Genomic DNA, 17,010 nt, shown 5'->3' with positions numbered 1-17,010 from the left:
TTAATTACTCAAGAGGCTGGACATGTTTACTTAGGTATACATGTATTTTCATTTCTTCTGCAAATGTACTGTTCATATCTTTTGCAAACTTCTCTGTTGGGCTTTGTTTCCTTATTGAGAAGCAGAAGTTCTTTATGTAACAGTTAAAATACAACTTTGTACAAGATATCTATATATCTACAGATATATATGTATATCTATAGATGTGTGTGTGTATCAGATACTGTAGTGTACCACTGATTCTCCCTTTCAACAGTAAACACTCATTCCCTCAGTCTTCTGAAAAAAATCTTCCTCTCTTTTCATAACCATTTCTCTTTCTCTGATTTCAACAAACCAACAATTAAAACACATGTGTGAGTTGAACAGGGAAATTTGAACTCCAAATATTAAATAATATTCTGAAATTTTTAATTGTGTTAGGAGTAATGATGGTGTTGTTTCACTTTTTTAAAGGGTTTCTACTTAGAAACATAAACTTATTTGTGGGTGAATGATAGGATACCTGCAAAGTGCTTTAATATAGCCAAGACCTACCTCCCCCAAAAAATCCCATAGGGTAAATAGATAAATTAAGTTCAAAACTTGCTACTGTTGAAGCTGGACAGTGTGTACATGGGGATTCATGATACCATTTATTCTACGTCTGCCTACTCAAAAATTTTCACAGGGAGTCCAGAAGGAAGGAGAGCTATAACACTTAGGAAGAAAGATTTCCAGGACTTGGTTTATCTGTGTCTGTGTATCAAATTCAATGTAGTACTTACCCTTGATCTTAATCTGTGGTGGAGCTGAGCAGCTCTGTATTTTAAGCTGTTCCATTCACTTCTCGGATAATGAAATTATAACACAGGAAGAAACTTGAGAAAATACCCAACTGGGGCATCTGATTTTGCCCCTAGATGCAATATTCTTAGAAAGTTATGGGTGGATGGGTTGGGTAAGATACTACTCTTCTCTTCTTTGCTCCATTTCTCCCTGAGAAAAATGAATAAGGCAATGAGATGTATCCACATTTTTATTTTCTCTAGAAATTGGAGTAAAGGGAACTTTCTAGAAGAAACCACTTGCATGATGGGAAATGGGAATGCCCAACTGCACACAGTGTTCAAAGGAAGAAATCAAATTTGGCCAAGGTTAGCCAGTCTCAGTCTTCCTGAATTAGCCTTTCACAGGGGAAAGAAGTCAGTCCAGAGTTCAAGGCAATAAACTGAAAATACATACTGCTGATGCTCCTGTCACCTCAGCTGAGCATGTAGGCTGGTGATTTTGTTGTCTGTGAGGAAATCAGCCCAATTTTCCAGGCTGTTTTTCTACTCTATTCCCAGCATGAGTGGAATCTGCCCAGACCTCTTGTCCCAGAAAGTTGCCAACTCGTCAAGTCTTGAGAAGAATGTAGGCAAGAATGTCTTGTGCCATGAGCCACCCTCACATGAGGGTTGGGTGTACAAAGATTTCTAGAAGGGTCAGGAGAATCAGAGTAGGTAGGCTTCACAGCAGAAGCAGCAGCCAGTCAGCAGGATAATCCTTTATAGTTGGCCTTCTCTCTGGTCCCCTTTCATCATCACATGGATTGGGCCTGATAAAGCCATGGCTCTTCCACCAGCTATTTCCACTGGATTCCTAGAAGCTCACAACTGACATTCCACAGACGCTCAGCTGTCTTCTTATTTCGGGCCCTTGGAGACACCCAGGTCCTCTTGCAGTCACTGGAAGGCAGATACAGAGGGTGAACAGTAAGAGGAAGAACTGGCAGTTGGGGAAGCTTGTGGTCTCTTTCTCAGAATATATTTCTAATGTATAAAATGTAATATACTGGATTCAAAGAAACTATACTGAAATGTATTTTTAAATATTTTTTTAAAGTTGTGATATAGTATCCCATATCTAGAATAAAAACTTGTAGCCTTTCATCTTCCCTCATATTCTACCTAACTCTCCTTCAAACTCCCTAAAAGTAACCACAACTGCTCAGTGACTACTTCCAGACTGTTCTCTATGTATTTTCCATGAATACTTACATGGTTTTTTATTATATGCTTTTGCTCACAGTGTTGCATTACTAACATTTTCCCACAAATTAAATATTATTTAATAATATTATATTTAATGACTGTATAGTATTCTATCACATCTTTAAGACAGTAATTTAAACACTCTGACTCTAGAGTAGATTAGTTCAACAGAAATATGATGCAAACCACAAATGTGAGCCACACATGTAATTTAAACATTTCTATTAGCTACATTTTAAAAATAAAAAGAATTTGGTGAAATTAATTTTAGTAATATATCTTATTTAATCCAATATAGCCAAAATATTTCAGCATGTAACCAATATGAAAAAATATCAATGGGACATTTTACATTTCTTTTTTCATACCATGTCTTCAAGATTTGGTGGGCATTTTACACTAACAGCACATCTTCATTTGGACTAGCCATATTTCATGTATTCGACATGGCTAGTTCATGTGGCTAGTGGCAACCACAGTGAACAGCACATTTCTGGCTGAAGTCTAACTGCTTGGGTATAAACCTCAGCTCTACCACTTACAAATTCTGAAAACTTGAGCAAGTTTCTTAATTGTCCTATGCTTGAGTTTCATCTGTAAATTGGGCATACAGTTACCCACCTGTCAGAGTTGTGATCATATGAATTAATATACCTAAAAATTTAGAAGAGAGCCAAACACATTGTAAGAGCTCAAGCAACATTATCAGCTAATGGTGATTAACTATTCTTGTTTATTCATTCTCCTAGTGCTGGACACTGAGGTTATTTCCAGTGCTTCACTTCAGTGGTGCTCTGATGAACAGCCTTGAGCAAGGTGGGACAGCAGAGTGGCATGGGCTGAATCAAGTCATGGAATGGGAAGGAGATTTGATCCTGGGCTTCCTTTACTCTCAAACTCTCACCGCATGCTGAATTTGAGATAAGAGTCAGTACCAAAATTTCTGTATTTCAACAAATAAAGCCAATCTTGACAGCATTGGGACACAAAATTCACAGAGCAGAGATTTTAGCCTTCCCCCAGCACTTACTGTCAAGTACTATTAAAGGATTAATGAGCTAAACCAGCCCAAGGTTTAAAAGAGGAGAAAAAGGATCCAGAAGGCCCACTCATGTTCTCTCTATGGCATAGCCCACCAGAACAGTCTCAAACAGCTTTCAGAAAGCTACAAAGTCTATGTGAAAATATAGCACCCAGGTATAAAATAGAGCCATGAAGCCAATTATTTCTAACATGTTTTTAATATAAATTTCTTTGGAAAAGTAATAATAAGTGGTTTGCAGGCCCAACCCAAACCTGGACTCAACCATCAGGCACAAACTTGGCTACTTGGATGCAAAGTGTATGGAGTCTTGTGCCCACACACAGGTAATGGAGAGAACCATGCTGCTGTCACCCACCTGAAGTACTTGCCGCTCAGGGGTTCCAGCCCCTCAACTAGGGCACAGTACAGGCTGGTCTGTGCTCCCTCCCTCGTAGACTTGACAAAGAGGGAGAAGAATCGCCACAACAGACACAGAAGGACGGAGTGCCTAGTCAGCTCGGAGCTGACAATGCCTGGATGCACTGCATAGGTGGTGACCCCTGTGCCTAGGGCAAAGAGAGTGGAGTGAGACCAAGGACACACTCTGAGCCCAGGAAAAGAGCTCATCTCTGCAGCAAAATACATAAGTGAAAAGATGGGACTCTGGAAACCCAACCCCAGGGTTCAGAATGTACCACTCCTAGCCAGGCAGAATTTGTCCAGTAAGACATTAACCTATTCCAAAAACACCTATGGCCTACTCAGCCTTCTATTCTCCAAAAGGTTCAAAGCCCTTCTCTTTTGATGTCATCTTTATGCTGTGGCTTAAGTGTTAATAATAAAAACAACATGTATTAAGGAGTATTATCAATCATTAGTGGTAGTATCTCTATCATTTCTATAGAAAGGGCTAATAATCTAATTGGAAGATGATGGGGTAGGGCCTAGTTTTGAGCTGCACTGGCCTGAAAAGTACATCTAATGAGATTTAGGTTATGGGGTGTTGATGGAAAGAAACCTGTCCCCAAGACACCCGTGGTACCACCACTCAAACAGTACTTCCTGAGTGCAAGGGCTGTGTTACATGCTTTACCTATATTGTCTCGTTTAATTCTTAAGGAATCTTGTGAGATAGGCAATATTAAGACATCCAGTTACAGTTGAGGAAGCTGAGTCACAGGGAGATTAAGTAAATTGCCCAAGGTCATATCTACCAGGCTGCAGGGCTGAGATTTATACCAGTGGTGGCAAACCTATGACACACATGCTGCATTGGGCTATTTGTATCATTGAAAGCTCTAAAAGGTTTGCTATCACTGGTCTATACCCTAATGTAGGGTAATGAGCATGAACTTCAGAGCAGACTGTCTGGATTTGAATTTTGGTTCTACTAGGAAACTTGCTTAGGCAATTTTCTTAATATGTTGTACCTGCCTCATTTGTAGAGGGGAGGAAATAATAGTATCTACCTGTAAGAATGTTATGAGGATTAAATGAGTTAAGACTATAGTGCATGAACACCTAAAGCTCCCAATTAGTATTATAATTATTATGTATTATTATGTATTTTTATGATTACCCTGCTCTTCTGCCTTTGGTATGCTGATAAAGACCATTGTTCTCAAACTCTGATTTTTTTTCAGTACAGAAAATAGGTCCCCAGATTCTCAGATATCAGAGCCACCAGTTCATCCAAAGCCCTAGGGCAGCATAGAATCATTGAGCATTAAGAGCTGAGGGGACAAAAATCAGAGAGGGTAATGGGAATGTCCATATACTCACAGGGCAAGCACTCAGCAGAATAGAACTCAGACTCAGGGGCCCAGGATCCAGCCCCAGCTCCCTCACTCCAGGCAGTGGAGGCTCAGCCCACCAAGCCTACCACATGACCTCAGCAGCAGGCACACAGGAGCAAGCACCTGGATTTAAAGCAGAGTGCCCACATTCTATTTCTGACTCCTTCATTGGCCATATAATCTTGAGCTGGGTATTTTCTTGGACCTCACTTATGACCTGCAAAATTGTAACAATAATACCTACTCTGCCTGTTGCAAAAGGCTGTTGTGAAAATCAAATGAGATTAACAGATAAAATGGAACATAAATGTAAGATAACTTTATGAGGTCCTCAAATCAATTCAATATTAAGCTTTCTGGGGGACAAAGACGATGTTCTGTTGATAACCTCGTTCTACCTCAGTGTACAGAGCTACTACCTAAATGTGCATGTTTGACAGCCTGACCCCAGGAGTTTCTCTGAACATCTAATCTGAACCAAGGACCCTGTTTTTATTATTTTAACCCTGGCCCTTTCTCCAGGCTTACCTTGAAGCCTCTTGGCCAACTCACGTGTAAAAAGCACATTAGCCAACTTGCTATGGCAATAGGCAAAACCACTGCAGTAGTACTTCTCACCCTGGAGGTCATGGAAGCGAATCTTGCCAGCATGGTGCACCACTGATGACAGGTTCACTACCCGTGCGGGAGCAGATTCTTTCAGCTGCTCCAGGAGCAGGTAGGTGAGAAGAAAGTGGCCTAGGAGGAGAGCCAGCAGGAGACTGAAGGGTAGAACATCAGCCTTGCCTCAGCATTAGCTCACTGTTTTTCTGGGTATGGACAATTTTTGATACCAAGAGTAACTCAGGGCTAATGATCCCAGGGTTCCAAGTTAGTGGATTCCCCAAAGCAAGAACCAGAGCCCGATTATAGTGAAGCACTTACACTTAATCTGTATTATTTTTTTAACCTCTGCTCATTGCTCTAGCCAGGAAAAACTCCCCACCTGCTGGCATCCAGTTTTCCTTCTGGCCATGATTATATAACCATGGGCTCAGGTACACTCACGTACTGAGGAAAAATGAATCATTAGCAAAAACAACATGAACATGCTCCATGCTGGTCTCCCTCAAATCACCATCCTGAAGTTTGAACCCTAGTGGGTCTTGTACCTGAAGTTCTCAAGATTTGCCTACCCCCATGGACCAACCTGTGGCCCGTTTGCCCCTCATATGAATGTGACTCCTCCAGCCAAACCCAGATTCCTGCATACTCCCAAACCTGGTCCTCCTGCAGAGCCCTGTATTGCCACTGTCCCATCCCAGAATGAAATCTTCTGGTATCTTCTGATGTTTGGAGTTTCTTAATGTTGTGGATAGGAAGGTCTCACTTTTTCAGGCTGGTTCAGGGTGGTGAAAACAAGCAAAGTGTCTGATCTATTGGAATCCTAGGCTCTAGGAGACCTATGGAGATTCTCACTGGAATCGTGTCCTCTTTCTACAGAGAACAAGGTGGGTTGTGCCTCCCTTTTGAGTCATCCAAGGATACTTACCCAGGTGGTTGACCCCAAAATGGGTTTCAAAGCCATCTGCTGTCTTGGAATATGGACACAACATCACTCCTGCATTATTGATAAGAATGTGGAGCTTCTTTTCCTCTGTCAAGCACAACCAAGGGAATCCTGTGGTTAGTGAGGAGTCCACTAGCTCCCTGTCATAGTTCTGAGTATTTGCCCCTTGCCCTTGTCCATGAACTCTCTGTTGGGGCAAGGTTATCGTTCACTCTACTCCTGTCTTCTAAAACAAACTGTGCCTCAGCAGTCAATTAACTATCCCCCATTTGGATGGATCTCTGTTGTATTCAGTAAGTACTGCTTTAGGTTTCTAAATTGAGTTGCCCATGTCTTCCTGTTTATTCCACTGTTCAGCAAGTGTGTAGTGACTAGCAACCCTGGGCCAGGCCCACTCTATTGGGCCCTTGCAATCCAATGGTAAAACAAGGCAGACCGGGTCCTTGCTTGTCATGGATTCTACAGTCAGTTGTAGAAGCCAGTAATTTTCTAAGATCCAGAATAACTGTAGCAGTGGCACAACCTCACCAATGCCTGTGGATACAAAAGGTTGATTTTCTGGATTGAAAAAGAACATGGCATCAGGGCCACACCTTAATGACAAGGTACAAGCCCAGACAGAGAGCTGACACCCCCAACATTCCCAGTGCTAAGGAAAAAGTCAGCGTGGATCCTGCCCAGCTTGTCTACCCACCATGCCCTTGCCAAATCGCTGTCTTGCTGGTTCACATGGTAGAACCTGTCCGGTAGGATCATGAGAGTTCCGATGTCAGGACCACAAGATGGTCCAGGGTGGAACAGGCAGTTCCCATACTTGGTTTCCTATTTTCCTTACTGTGTTCTAGGGCCTCACCTGCCAGAAAGCCCTCAGCAAAGACTCGGATGGACTTGGTGTCAGATAGGTCCAGTTTCCGTACCAGCACCTGGGAGTTCTTCGTATCTGCTCGGATTTCACTGGCAGCAGACTCTCCCTTCAGTACATCTCGGCAGGCAATGTATACTCGGGCTCCTGGGGCCAGAACAAAAATGCAATGTGTTCAGATAGTAGGCTGAAAAATGAGGTATAGTAAATAAAGCACTATTCGCTATGATGAATAAAGCACTCTCCCAGCCACCACTAATGTGCTGCAGTGCCATACTGCCACTTCTGTATTCTCATAGTAGCACTGATCTGTCTTCTCACTGCCAGCTTAACTTTAGGCTGGGAACTTCTGTTTCACACTCTAGTTATATTTTGGTTTTTGGTAGTATTGGGGATGAACCCCAAGGAACTTGAGACCTTTGCACTGGGCTGTATCTCCAGGGTTTTTTGGGGTTTTTTGTTTTGAGACAGGGACTCACTGAATTGCTAAGTTGCCCAGGCTGGGCTTGAACTTGTGATATTCCTGCCTCAGCCTCCAACAGTGCTGGGATTACAGGCCTGCACCACACACCCAACTACACTCTAATACTTAATGCTGCTTATAATCTCCAATTAGAATAACTGACTTGACCAATATTATTATACACAGTTATCATTATTTTCCTTTCTTTATATAATACAGAAGGAACAGGGAGGTATGTTGAAAACCACAGAGTAAGTTAGACTCACATGGGACTTGAATCCCAAGTTCTTTGAGTTCCTGTCAGAGTCTCCAAGCCCAGGAAGAAAGACAAGTCAATGTGGGTAGAATCCCCAGTCAGGAGAGCGAGAGGCAAGGGCCTCCAGAACCAAAGAGGAAGCACTCACCTCTGCGGGCTAGCTCCCTGGCTGTTTCCTTGCCAATGCCCGTGTTGGCACCAGTGATCACCACTACCTTTCCAGGAAGCTGCACATTGGTTCTACAAACTCCACCAGCAAAGTACTTTCTGTCATGAAGGGAAACAAAAGCATCACACATTATCCTTTCCAACTGACACTGACATGCATAAAGTAAAGTCCACCAGGCTCAAAGACTATCTTGAGGTTGGAGTCAGGAGCCCCCCCAAGAAGCTAATCTCCATGGGACTTGTTTTTACTGGGCAAGGTAGTGGCCAGCTCCTAGGTGCAGGGTGGAACACCATGTGCCCAGAGACTACAAATGATCACCCAGGCAACAGAATAAGTGCTCTCAAGCCAGGGCAGATGGAGACATTTTTTTTTTAGACAACCAAGATATCTAGCTCCTGTCTCTAGAGGTTCCCAAAGGTCAGCTTCCTCTTCCAACCTGTACCCAAAACATATGTGTGATGAACATTAGTAGAATCAACTGCCCTGAGCCCTTGGTCTCCAGTAAGCATCACAGTGAGTAACTGATGAACAGCATCCTGGGTGGGGGGGTCATACACAAATACCGCCCTTGATGAGAATGTAAACTAGTACAACCACTATGGAAACCAGAATGGAAATTCCTCAAAAAAATTAAAACTAGAAATTCTATTTGACCCAGCTATTCCCCTTATAAGTATCTTCCTGAAGTAGTTAAAAATCCTCACATTACAGTGATCCATGCATACTCATCTTTATAGCAGCATAACTCATAATAGCTAAATCTTGGAAGCAGCCTATATGTCCATCAACAGATAAATAGATAAAGAGTATATGGAGCACTATTCTACCATAAAGAAGGATAAACTTGAGTCACTTGTGGGAAAATGGATGCACCTTGAGGCCATAATGTTACATGAATAAATCAAACACACAAGTTTAAATATCACATGATTTCTCTTATATGAGAAACCCAAAATATAAATAAATTAAAGAGGAAAATAAAAGATGATAGGAAAACAGAAAGATCTTTGCAAAAGGGAAGCAGACCAAGAGATGGAAGGAGTGGGGATGGAGGGGAAGGGAAGGGGATGAAAAAAAAGAATTCAGATGTGTTATGTACATCTACCAGCTCTGCACAATTTGTATTATCAATGTGTACCACAAACATGTGCTAATAGAAAACAAATTAAAAAATAATAAACACATAAATAAAAAGACTACAATCCCTCCCCATAAAACAAATGCTGAATATTATAAAATAACACAGCTGGGGATTTAGCTCAGTGGTTCCACCACTTGCCTCCCAAGCACAAGTTCCCAAGTTCAATCCCCAGTACCAAAAAAATTAATAATGATACCAAATACCACTCTTGGGCTGCCTCTCTCATTTTAATGAGAAGGGCACCCTGAGAGGCTTTGTGCCATTGCATTAGGAATTTTATTTTGGTCATCAGCACACACAGAGAAAATCTCCCTTGTTGATTTCCCAAGCTCTAAACAAGAAGACGGAGTGAGGTAGAACTAACATTTCCTGAGCAGCTTCTGACTGCCAGGAACCCAGCTATCTACTTTCCATACATAATTTAAAGTTCTCAGCCACTCCAGCACTGTTTCCACATGACAGTAGGAAAAATTGAGGCCCAGAAGTTCAAGTCACTTCTACTAGTGGCAGAACTGGAATTTGAATCCAGGTCTTTCTCTGTGTCCAACAATATTCTCCCCAATATGCCCATACAACCTTCTTGATCATCAGTCGTTTAAAAATTCTCCACCAGAATACATTTCTTTCACACTTCCAGAAATCCCACAGCTAATGAGCCATCCCAAAGCATTTATTGAGGTTAGTATCAAGGGGAAGAGAGTTTATCTCTTTCTCAGAGTACCTGGTACTTAAGAATGACTCCCTCAGCACTGACACACACACCCCTATAACAACCCAACAGGGCCACTTTGCCCAGGGAAAGAAGGGAAGATTGTCACAGAAGCCCAACAGAACAGAATGAAAGAGCGGGGAATGCCACCTAAATCTGCCACTGAGCTACTTAACAGTCAGTCATCCACTTCGCCTTCCAAATCAGCCCCACCTATACCACCCCAGGTGCTTCCCTCTCGCTTTCCACAGTGGTATCCAGGAATCCTTCCTTCCTGCTTTTTCTGCCCTACCTTTCTCTCCCTTGGTCTCCTTCCCTTTCTCTTTTTTTCAGCTGCTGAGAACTGGCTCCCAGAGCAGGACTTGGTAAAGTATTAGAAGTTGCTGAATTAAGACAAACCTGAGGGATGGAGCTGTCGCGTACAAAAGCGAAAGGAAGCAGGTGAACAGTCCCAAGATAACCAGCATTTTCTCAGCTGCTCCAACTTCAAACCCCGGTCTGGCTCGGGCTCCTGGTCTGACTCCAACTCTAGCTTCTGCTTCTTCTTGGCTTGCTCCTCTCACTCTAGATCGCTCAGCAACAGCCTGGCTCTTAAGCAGAGCCCAGAATCCTATTTAAATCCGAGACCTGTCAGAGCACAGCCTCCTGGGAAATGTAGTCTTGGAGGGGAGGGACTAGAGGAAAGAGCAGCACCTTACATAAGCTTACTGTCAAAGACAATTTGGGGAAATGGAAAGTAACTGCCTTCTAGCTCTCCTACCCTCAATTATATGTCTTTTCTTAGGAATGTAATCTTCCAGCCACACCACCTCTACTCCTTCAAAATAGAATATTTTTAAACTTTAACAACAAACCTCCTAAAAGCTAGGTATGGTGGTACATGCCTATAGTCCCAGCCATTGAGGACACTGAGGCAAGAGGATCACTTGAGCCCAAGAATTGGGGACCAGGCTGGGCAATAAAAAACAAAACTCGGACCTCATGATGCTTGAAATTTAAGTGTGATTAAAATAGAAGGATATGAACCGGGTGGGGTGATGCACATCTGTAATCCCAGCACTCAGGAGGCTGAGGCCAGAGATTGCCACGAATCAGAGGACAGCCTGAGCTACTGGGCTATATAGTGAGTTCAAGGTCAGCCTGAACTACATAGCAAGACCATGTCTTCAAAATAAATAAATAAATAAAAAGAAATGGGGAAAGAAGTGAGGAGAGTGGGGATCCTTGGTGAGGAAGGAGTACTGACAGGGACAGGATGATGGCCAGAGCTCCTGGCTGTCTGGCAGTGTTCAGTTCTTTGATCTGAGTGCTAGTACACAAGCGCATTCACTTAGTCTCTTGATTTGTGCATTTTTCTGTTCATTATGTTATCCTTCATTTAAGTTAACACACTCACAAACATGCCAAGGAAAGAGTGTAGAATTTAAGTACATGGATTCTAGAGGTGGTCTTTCTGGCTCAGATCCTGGCTCAACCACTTATAAGCTCTGTGACCTTGGGCAAGTCTTCCTGTTAACTCAGCTTACTTAATTGTACAATGAGAATGTCCACTTGTTTTAAGTATTCAATTATTATGCAAAGCAGAAATTTGGACACAGAAGCTAGCACATACTAAAAACTGTGTTTAATGATATTGATTCCTATCTCCCTTGCTTTTCCACTTCCCACTTGCTTTACTCAGGGTGCGGTGTAGAAAGGGAGAGGTGATGGATGAGGGCCTTGTCTCAATTGAATGCTAGTAAAGAAGAGGGGAAACACAGCAAAAACCCAGCATCCACTCTCAGAGCTTCTGGATGTGTGTGAGGGATGGGAAGGGTTAAGTGGGGTTCACTGTTCACTCTGTGTTTTTCTCTTGGATAGGAAAGGAGTCAAGCAACTGTGAAAAGACCCCAGAAATCATGCTCTAGCTCAGTCCTTGCTTTGAAGCCAGAGGAGCCTCCATGTGGACACGCACATGAAAGAAGACACCTGTGGCAGACAGGTGTTCATACCTTCTCTCACTCACCCACCCATGCGACTTACACTTATTCAGTGTTTCTTGGTGCCAGGCACTGTGCCTGATGGGGAAAAAGTTTTAGACTGCTTAGTAGATTAACCATTAAAGTAGTTGTAGAAGCAAAATAGGTCATGTATCCCTTTAAAAACTTCCCTTAGCCTGTTGCTTTTGTTGTTTAAAGTGAAGGTTATATAGCTCCTTTGACCTATATTGTAGCTCTACTATAGATAAAATCTTAACTCTGAAGAACAAAGTTGCGATCCTTGAGCAAACTTGTGATATATGTGCCTTAGGTGTCATGTGTTTAAGACTGTAATCAGTGATAGGAACCACCTGTGTCTAACCATTAAACAGGAATTGGAATTTTATTTACTTAACAAAGACCACTAGGGATGAGATAATGGATAAAGAAGATATAAAAGGAAATGTTGAACAAAGGGCAGCGTGGACCCCGACCTGACCAGTTTCTGTCAGTCTCACCTGCTTGCAAGTAAAGCCTTTGTTATTTTACCCAAATTCTGTGTCTCTGTGCATTTCTTTCCACAATTTTCTGGAACATGCCAAGTAGAAGAAAGACGTAGTTCCTGCCTCTTGGGAAACCCATGGACCTAACCAACAGAACAAGGAGTGATCCGATGATTCCCAAAGGAACATCCTTTAACTAAAATCCAAAATCCCCCACACTTAACAAAGATGGTACTCAGTTTACCTTGGAGGCAGGCAGCCATAAAGAACAATATGCAGAACTCTGGAGAAAAGACATTAAAAGAAATACAAAGCATCTAAAATTATGGAAATACACAAATAGCTTGCTAAAAACAAATGTTAAATACTACAGTCCAAAACCTACATCTAATTACATTATTTCTTAAGGGAAAAATTCACTCAGGACTCAGTCTCATCACTTTCTAGGAAGAACTAACAACAAGTACCCAGGTGTGACTGTAAATAAGTTCAGTTATTATTCTTTTTCTTATTGATGTGCAACAATTCTTTATATACTAAGTAGACTCTGTCTGCAACATATGCAACATATCTAAGCCTCACCCCATTTCTCATTCTTTCCTTGTGTATAGTGGTTTATGTCATAAAGATTTTTTTTAAAGAAATATGTTTTCTAAGCTGGGATTTAGCTCAGTGGCACCACGCCTGCCTCACAAGCACAAGGTCTTGAGTTCAATCCCCAGTACCAAAAAACAAAACAAAACAAGAAACATATTTCCTTTTTGGTTTGAGTCTCTTGTCATACTTGAAAGGTCTTACCACTCTAATATTATTTAAAAATGTATCCAGTGGTTTTTCTTAGGACTTCAATGGTTTCATTTTTCATGTTTGTATCTTCCATCTATTAGAATGTTGGTCTAAAGAGTAAAGTAAGGATCAAGTTTAATTTTTCCTTGCTGGATTCCTAGATGCTATGATACTTTATTTTACTATTTCCTTTTGTATTTTGTGTAACAGATCATAGCCTATGACCTATTAACAATTAAAGTTTTCGCCAAAAAGACCTATGTCACTTTGAAATAACTGCTTTATTTTTGTTAAATTAACCACTTCATCACAAAGTAAAGCTAGTTCTTAAACCAATATTGAAGCAAACATGCTATGCCCCACAGCAAAGTCAAGGACCAACCTGACACCTGCTTTTTAGGAACTTTCCATCAGAGACAGACATGAAGGTAAGTCATAGAGAGCTGAAAACATCAGGGGAATTGGTGCTGGAATGGACCCGACTGATATTCAGCCATAATGAAGCACTCACCACTTACAACACCTTAGAGAAGAGCTCTCTACTCACCTCACCTGGGTGAATTACAGATCAGGTTTACAGGTCAGCCTTTCTCCCCAGACTAAAACAGAGGTGTCTGCACACCTTTGGCCTCTACCCCCTAAGATCCCTGTAGCACCTAATCCCCTTTATGACAACCAAAAACATCTCCAGATATTGCAAACTTGCCCCCATTTGGGATCCATTGCCTTACAGGATGTAGAACCTACTGAAAATCGCTGATATGTGTTTCTTTGTTCTGTTTTATTTTGTTTGTTTATTTGTTTGGTGCTAGAGATTGAACCTAGGGACTCATGCATGCTAAGCACACACTTTACCACTGAGCTACACCTCCAGCCCTGGTATGTGTATCATTGAAAAAGATTAGAGCAAAATAATGTTTCACATAGTATCCTGTGCCTTGGCTTAGCTCCAGCCAAACTAATCTGCTTACTGTTCATACCAAGACATTAGTAACTCCTCAGAGACTGAGATACTGGCCAATACTTTTGATCTTCAAAACTTTCTTCTCCCAGTTTAATTCTGTCTGCCTCTGATTACTCATTAGTCTCCAGTCCCTGAGATCAATATACACATAACACATCAAAAAATATCTCATGAGGGGCTGGGGATTTAGCTCTCAGAGGTGCCACTATCTGCCTTGCAAGCACATGGTCTCGAGTTCAATCCCTGGTACCAAAAAACAAAACAAAACAAAAAACCCCTCATGAGTGACCTTCTGGGGTAATGTGAATGTTCTGTCATAGAAGAGGTTTGGGTTACATGGATCTGTGCACTTATCAAAACAGCAAGTATATACTTAAGACTTGTGCATTTAATTGTTTTTTTGTTTTATGGTGTTTTTTTTTTTTTGAGACAAAGTCTCACTATGTTGCCTAAATTCCCCAAGGTGGCCTTGAACTTGCAATTTTCCTGCCTCAACTTCCATAGTACCTGGGATTACAGGCAGATGCTATCACACCTAGCTTCATTGCATGTAAATCTTACATCAAAAGAAAAAAAATTAGAAAAAAAAAGAAAAAAATTAGAATAAATAATGAGCTCTAATTAATGATATACATGCAGAAGTTTTTAGGGGGAAGTGTGCTGATGTCTGTAATTTATTTTGAACTACATTTATCTAATAAGGTGGATTGATGGATAAAGTTTAGTAAAACAGACATTTTACTGTACTTATTTTATATATATGATAAAATTGATACTGTGGAATGTTAATGTAGAATCTACATAATGGATATATGGATGTTTGTGACATTCTTTAAACTTTTATGAATATTTGAAAATTTTCAGTTAAAATGCCACAAAAGCCAAGTGTTATGCTCACCTATAATTCCAGCTACTGGGGAGGCTAAGGCAGGAGGATTACAAGTTTAAGGCCAGCCTGGAAACTTAGGGAGACTCTACTGAAAATACAATATAATAGGTAGAACAGGGATGTAGTTCAGAGGTAGAGTGTTTGATTAACATGCAGGAGGCCCTAAGTTCACACACACACATACCTGCAAACACACACATAGAAAATTTCTTCATGGAAAATCAAGAAGCTTAACATTTCAAAATGAAAAGTTGAAATGCATTGCCTTGTTCATATTTTCTAACTTTCTACTATCATAGAAATTTTCTTCTCCTGATAAAGCTTTGATAATTTTTTTTAAGCTTTGATAATTTTTTTTAAGCTTTGATAATTTTTAGGTCCAATTTAAATATATATCTTCTTTGAGGCTCACCCATTTTAATCAGTCATTTCCTTCTTTTGCTCCCATATACTGTATTTACCTCTTTGTAAGGCAGTCACAATAGTTTGACTCACACTTTAGTTGTGCAAATTCTTTTCTCCCTCACTCAAGGACAGAAACAGGGCCTGCATTTTTGTATCCTCCCAGCACCTAGAACTAAGACACACAATAAATAATGGAGAATATGGTTGAGGTTACAATAATCATCCTGGTTGTGAAATACTAGTATATTAATAATCTTCATTTATTTCTTTGCAGTTGTGAAAGTCATCAGAATAAAATTGGAGTTGCTTGTGTCAACTCTAACAAAAAAACAAAGTGAAGGCTTTGAAGGAGGCAGTCTCACGTATGTATGTCTAATAACAAGAACTAATCACAAGAGAATGCTGGATCCGCAACAGTGTACAAGGCCACCACAATCTTGCACAAAAAAATACTCCTCCAAGGACATCTGCCCAGCAACTGCCTGTTTAAACTCAGACTGGCATCACCCTTGTTATTAATACTTATAATAAAAAAGTCATCATTTCAAAATATCTTATGTAACTCTTCTCATTTCACCTTTGATAACTTGCTTCAAGCTCCTTAAATATGTGTATAACTATGCATTATAGAATGCATATTCCCATTGCAATGTTATTTTATTTCCAAATAAAATAACTAACTCTTAGAGAATACTCTCTGATTGATATTGAAGTTGGCACAATTTCATGAGTACTGGCAAGATTTTGGTTCCAATATAATTGAATGACGAGTCACTCCTACAATGGATAATTAGAAAAAGAACACAGGGCTGGGAGTGGTGGCACACACTTGTGATTCCAGAACTTGGGAGGATGAAGCAGGAGGATCACCGAGAGATCAAGGCCAGCCTGGACTATATAATGAGGCCCTGTCTCAAAAAAAAAAAAAAAAAAAAGAACATGGAAAACTGAGCAAGATGATGGAAAGTGTGAGCCCAGTGTGAGAAACTTGGTGACTTAGCAAGGCCCTGTCTCAAAATTAAAAATTAAACTTGCAAGCACAAGGACCTGAATTTGATCCCCGGTACCAAAAAAAAAAAAAAGAAAAAAATGCCGGGGATTTAGCTCAGTGGTTCAGCATCGAAAGTGCAAGGTCCCTAGTTCGATCCCCGGTACCAAAAAAAAAAAAAAAAAAAAAAAAAAATTAAAAATTAAAAAAGGGTTGGGGATGTAGCTTAGTGCAAATTTTGATTACTGCAAAAATAAATAACTACTTAAATGAATGAATAAATAAATATTTTTAAAACTGTGCACCAGGGACTGGAACCAAATGTGAAGCAAAAAAGAACCCAAGGGGATTTTGCAATTAAATATTGGAGATATTCTTTTAAATAAAAGATGGCCAATAAACCCAGGGCTTAGACCTACACTATGGCAAGTTGCTCAACACAGAAGGGGCAAAGCTGTCCAAAGCTTCTATGAACTCAAATGCTCAGAGCAATTGGTGAAATTACAGACATCAAACATTAGGATGGGGACAGA

At 40.7% G+C, this 17,010-nt stretch overlaps 2 protein-coding genes across 2 annotated transcripts in view; one reads left to right on the top strand and one right to left on the bottom strand.

The window, feature by feature from the left end:
• Zfyve26 (zinc finger FYVE-type containing 26) overlaps positions 1-3,422 on the top strand; it is an 83,841-nt gene extending 80,419 nt beyond the window's left edge. Inside the window, exon 42 of the mRNA XM_087195302.1 lies at positions 2,765-3,422. Within this exon, the coding sequence (XP_087051428.1) occupies positions 2,765-2,929 (165 nt within the window). The 3' untranslated portion in view covers positions 2,930-3,422. The remainder of the gene's footprint in view (positions 1-2,764) is intronic.
• Rdh12 (retinol dehydrogenase 12) lies at positions 1,004-10,599 on the bottom strand. Its single transcript, XM_004837343.3, has 7 exons — positions 10,384-10,599; positions 8,114-8,232; positions 7,238-7,393; positions 6,367-6,471; positions 5,364-5,573; positions 3,416-3,605; positions 1,004-1,709 (listed from the first exon to the last, which is right to left on the bottom strand). The coding sequence occupies exons 1-7, from the start codon at positions 10,449-10,451 to the stop codon at positions 1,607-1,609; spliced, it is 951 nt and encodes a 316-aa protein (XP_004837400.1). The 5' UTR covers positions 10,452-10,599; the 3' UTR covers positions 1,004-1,606.
• Positions 10,600-17,010: the final 6,411 nt, after the last annotated feature.

This window comes from Heterocephalus glaber, unplaced genomic scaffold, assembly GCF_053883595.1.
Source record: "Heterocephalus glaber isolate CG9 unplaced genomic scaffold, H.glaber_assembly_v1.0 deba00001608, whole genome shotgun sequence".
NCBI classification, from domain to species: Eukaryota; Metazoa; Chordata; class Mammalia; order Rodentia; family Bathyergidae; genus Heterocephalus; species Heterocephalus glaber.
The sequence above is the reverse complement of the archived record's forward strand: the minus strand, read 5'-3'. Positions and strand labels throughout refer to the sequence as shown.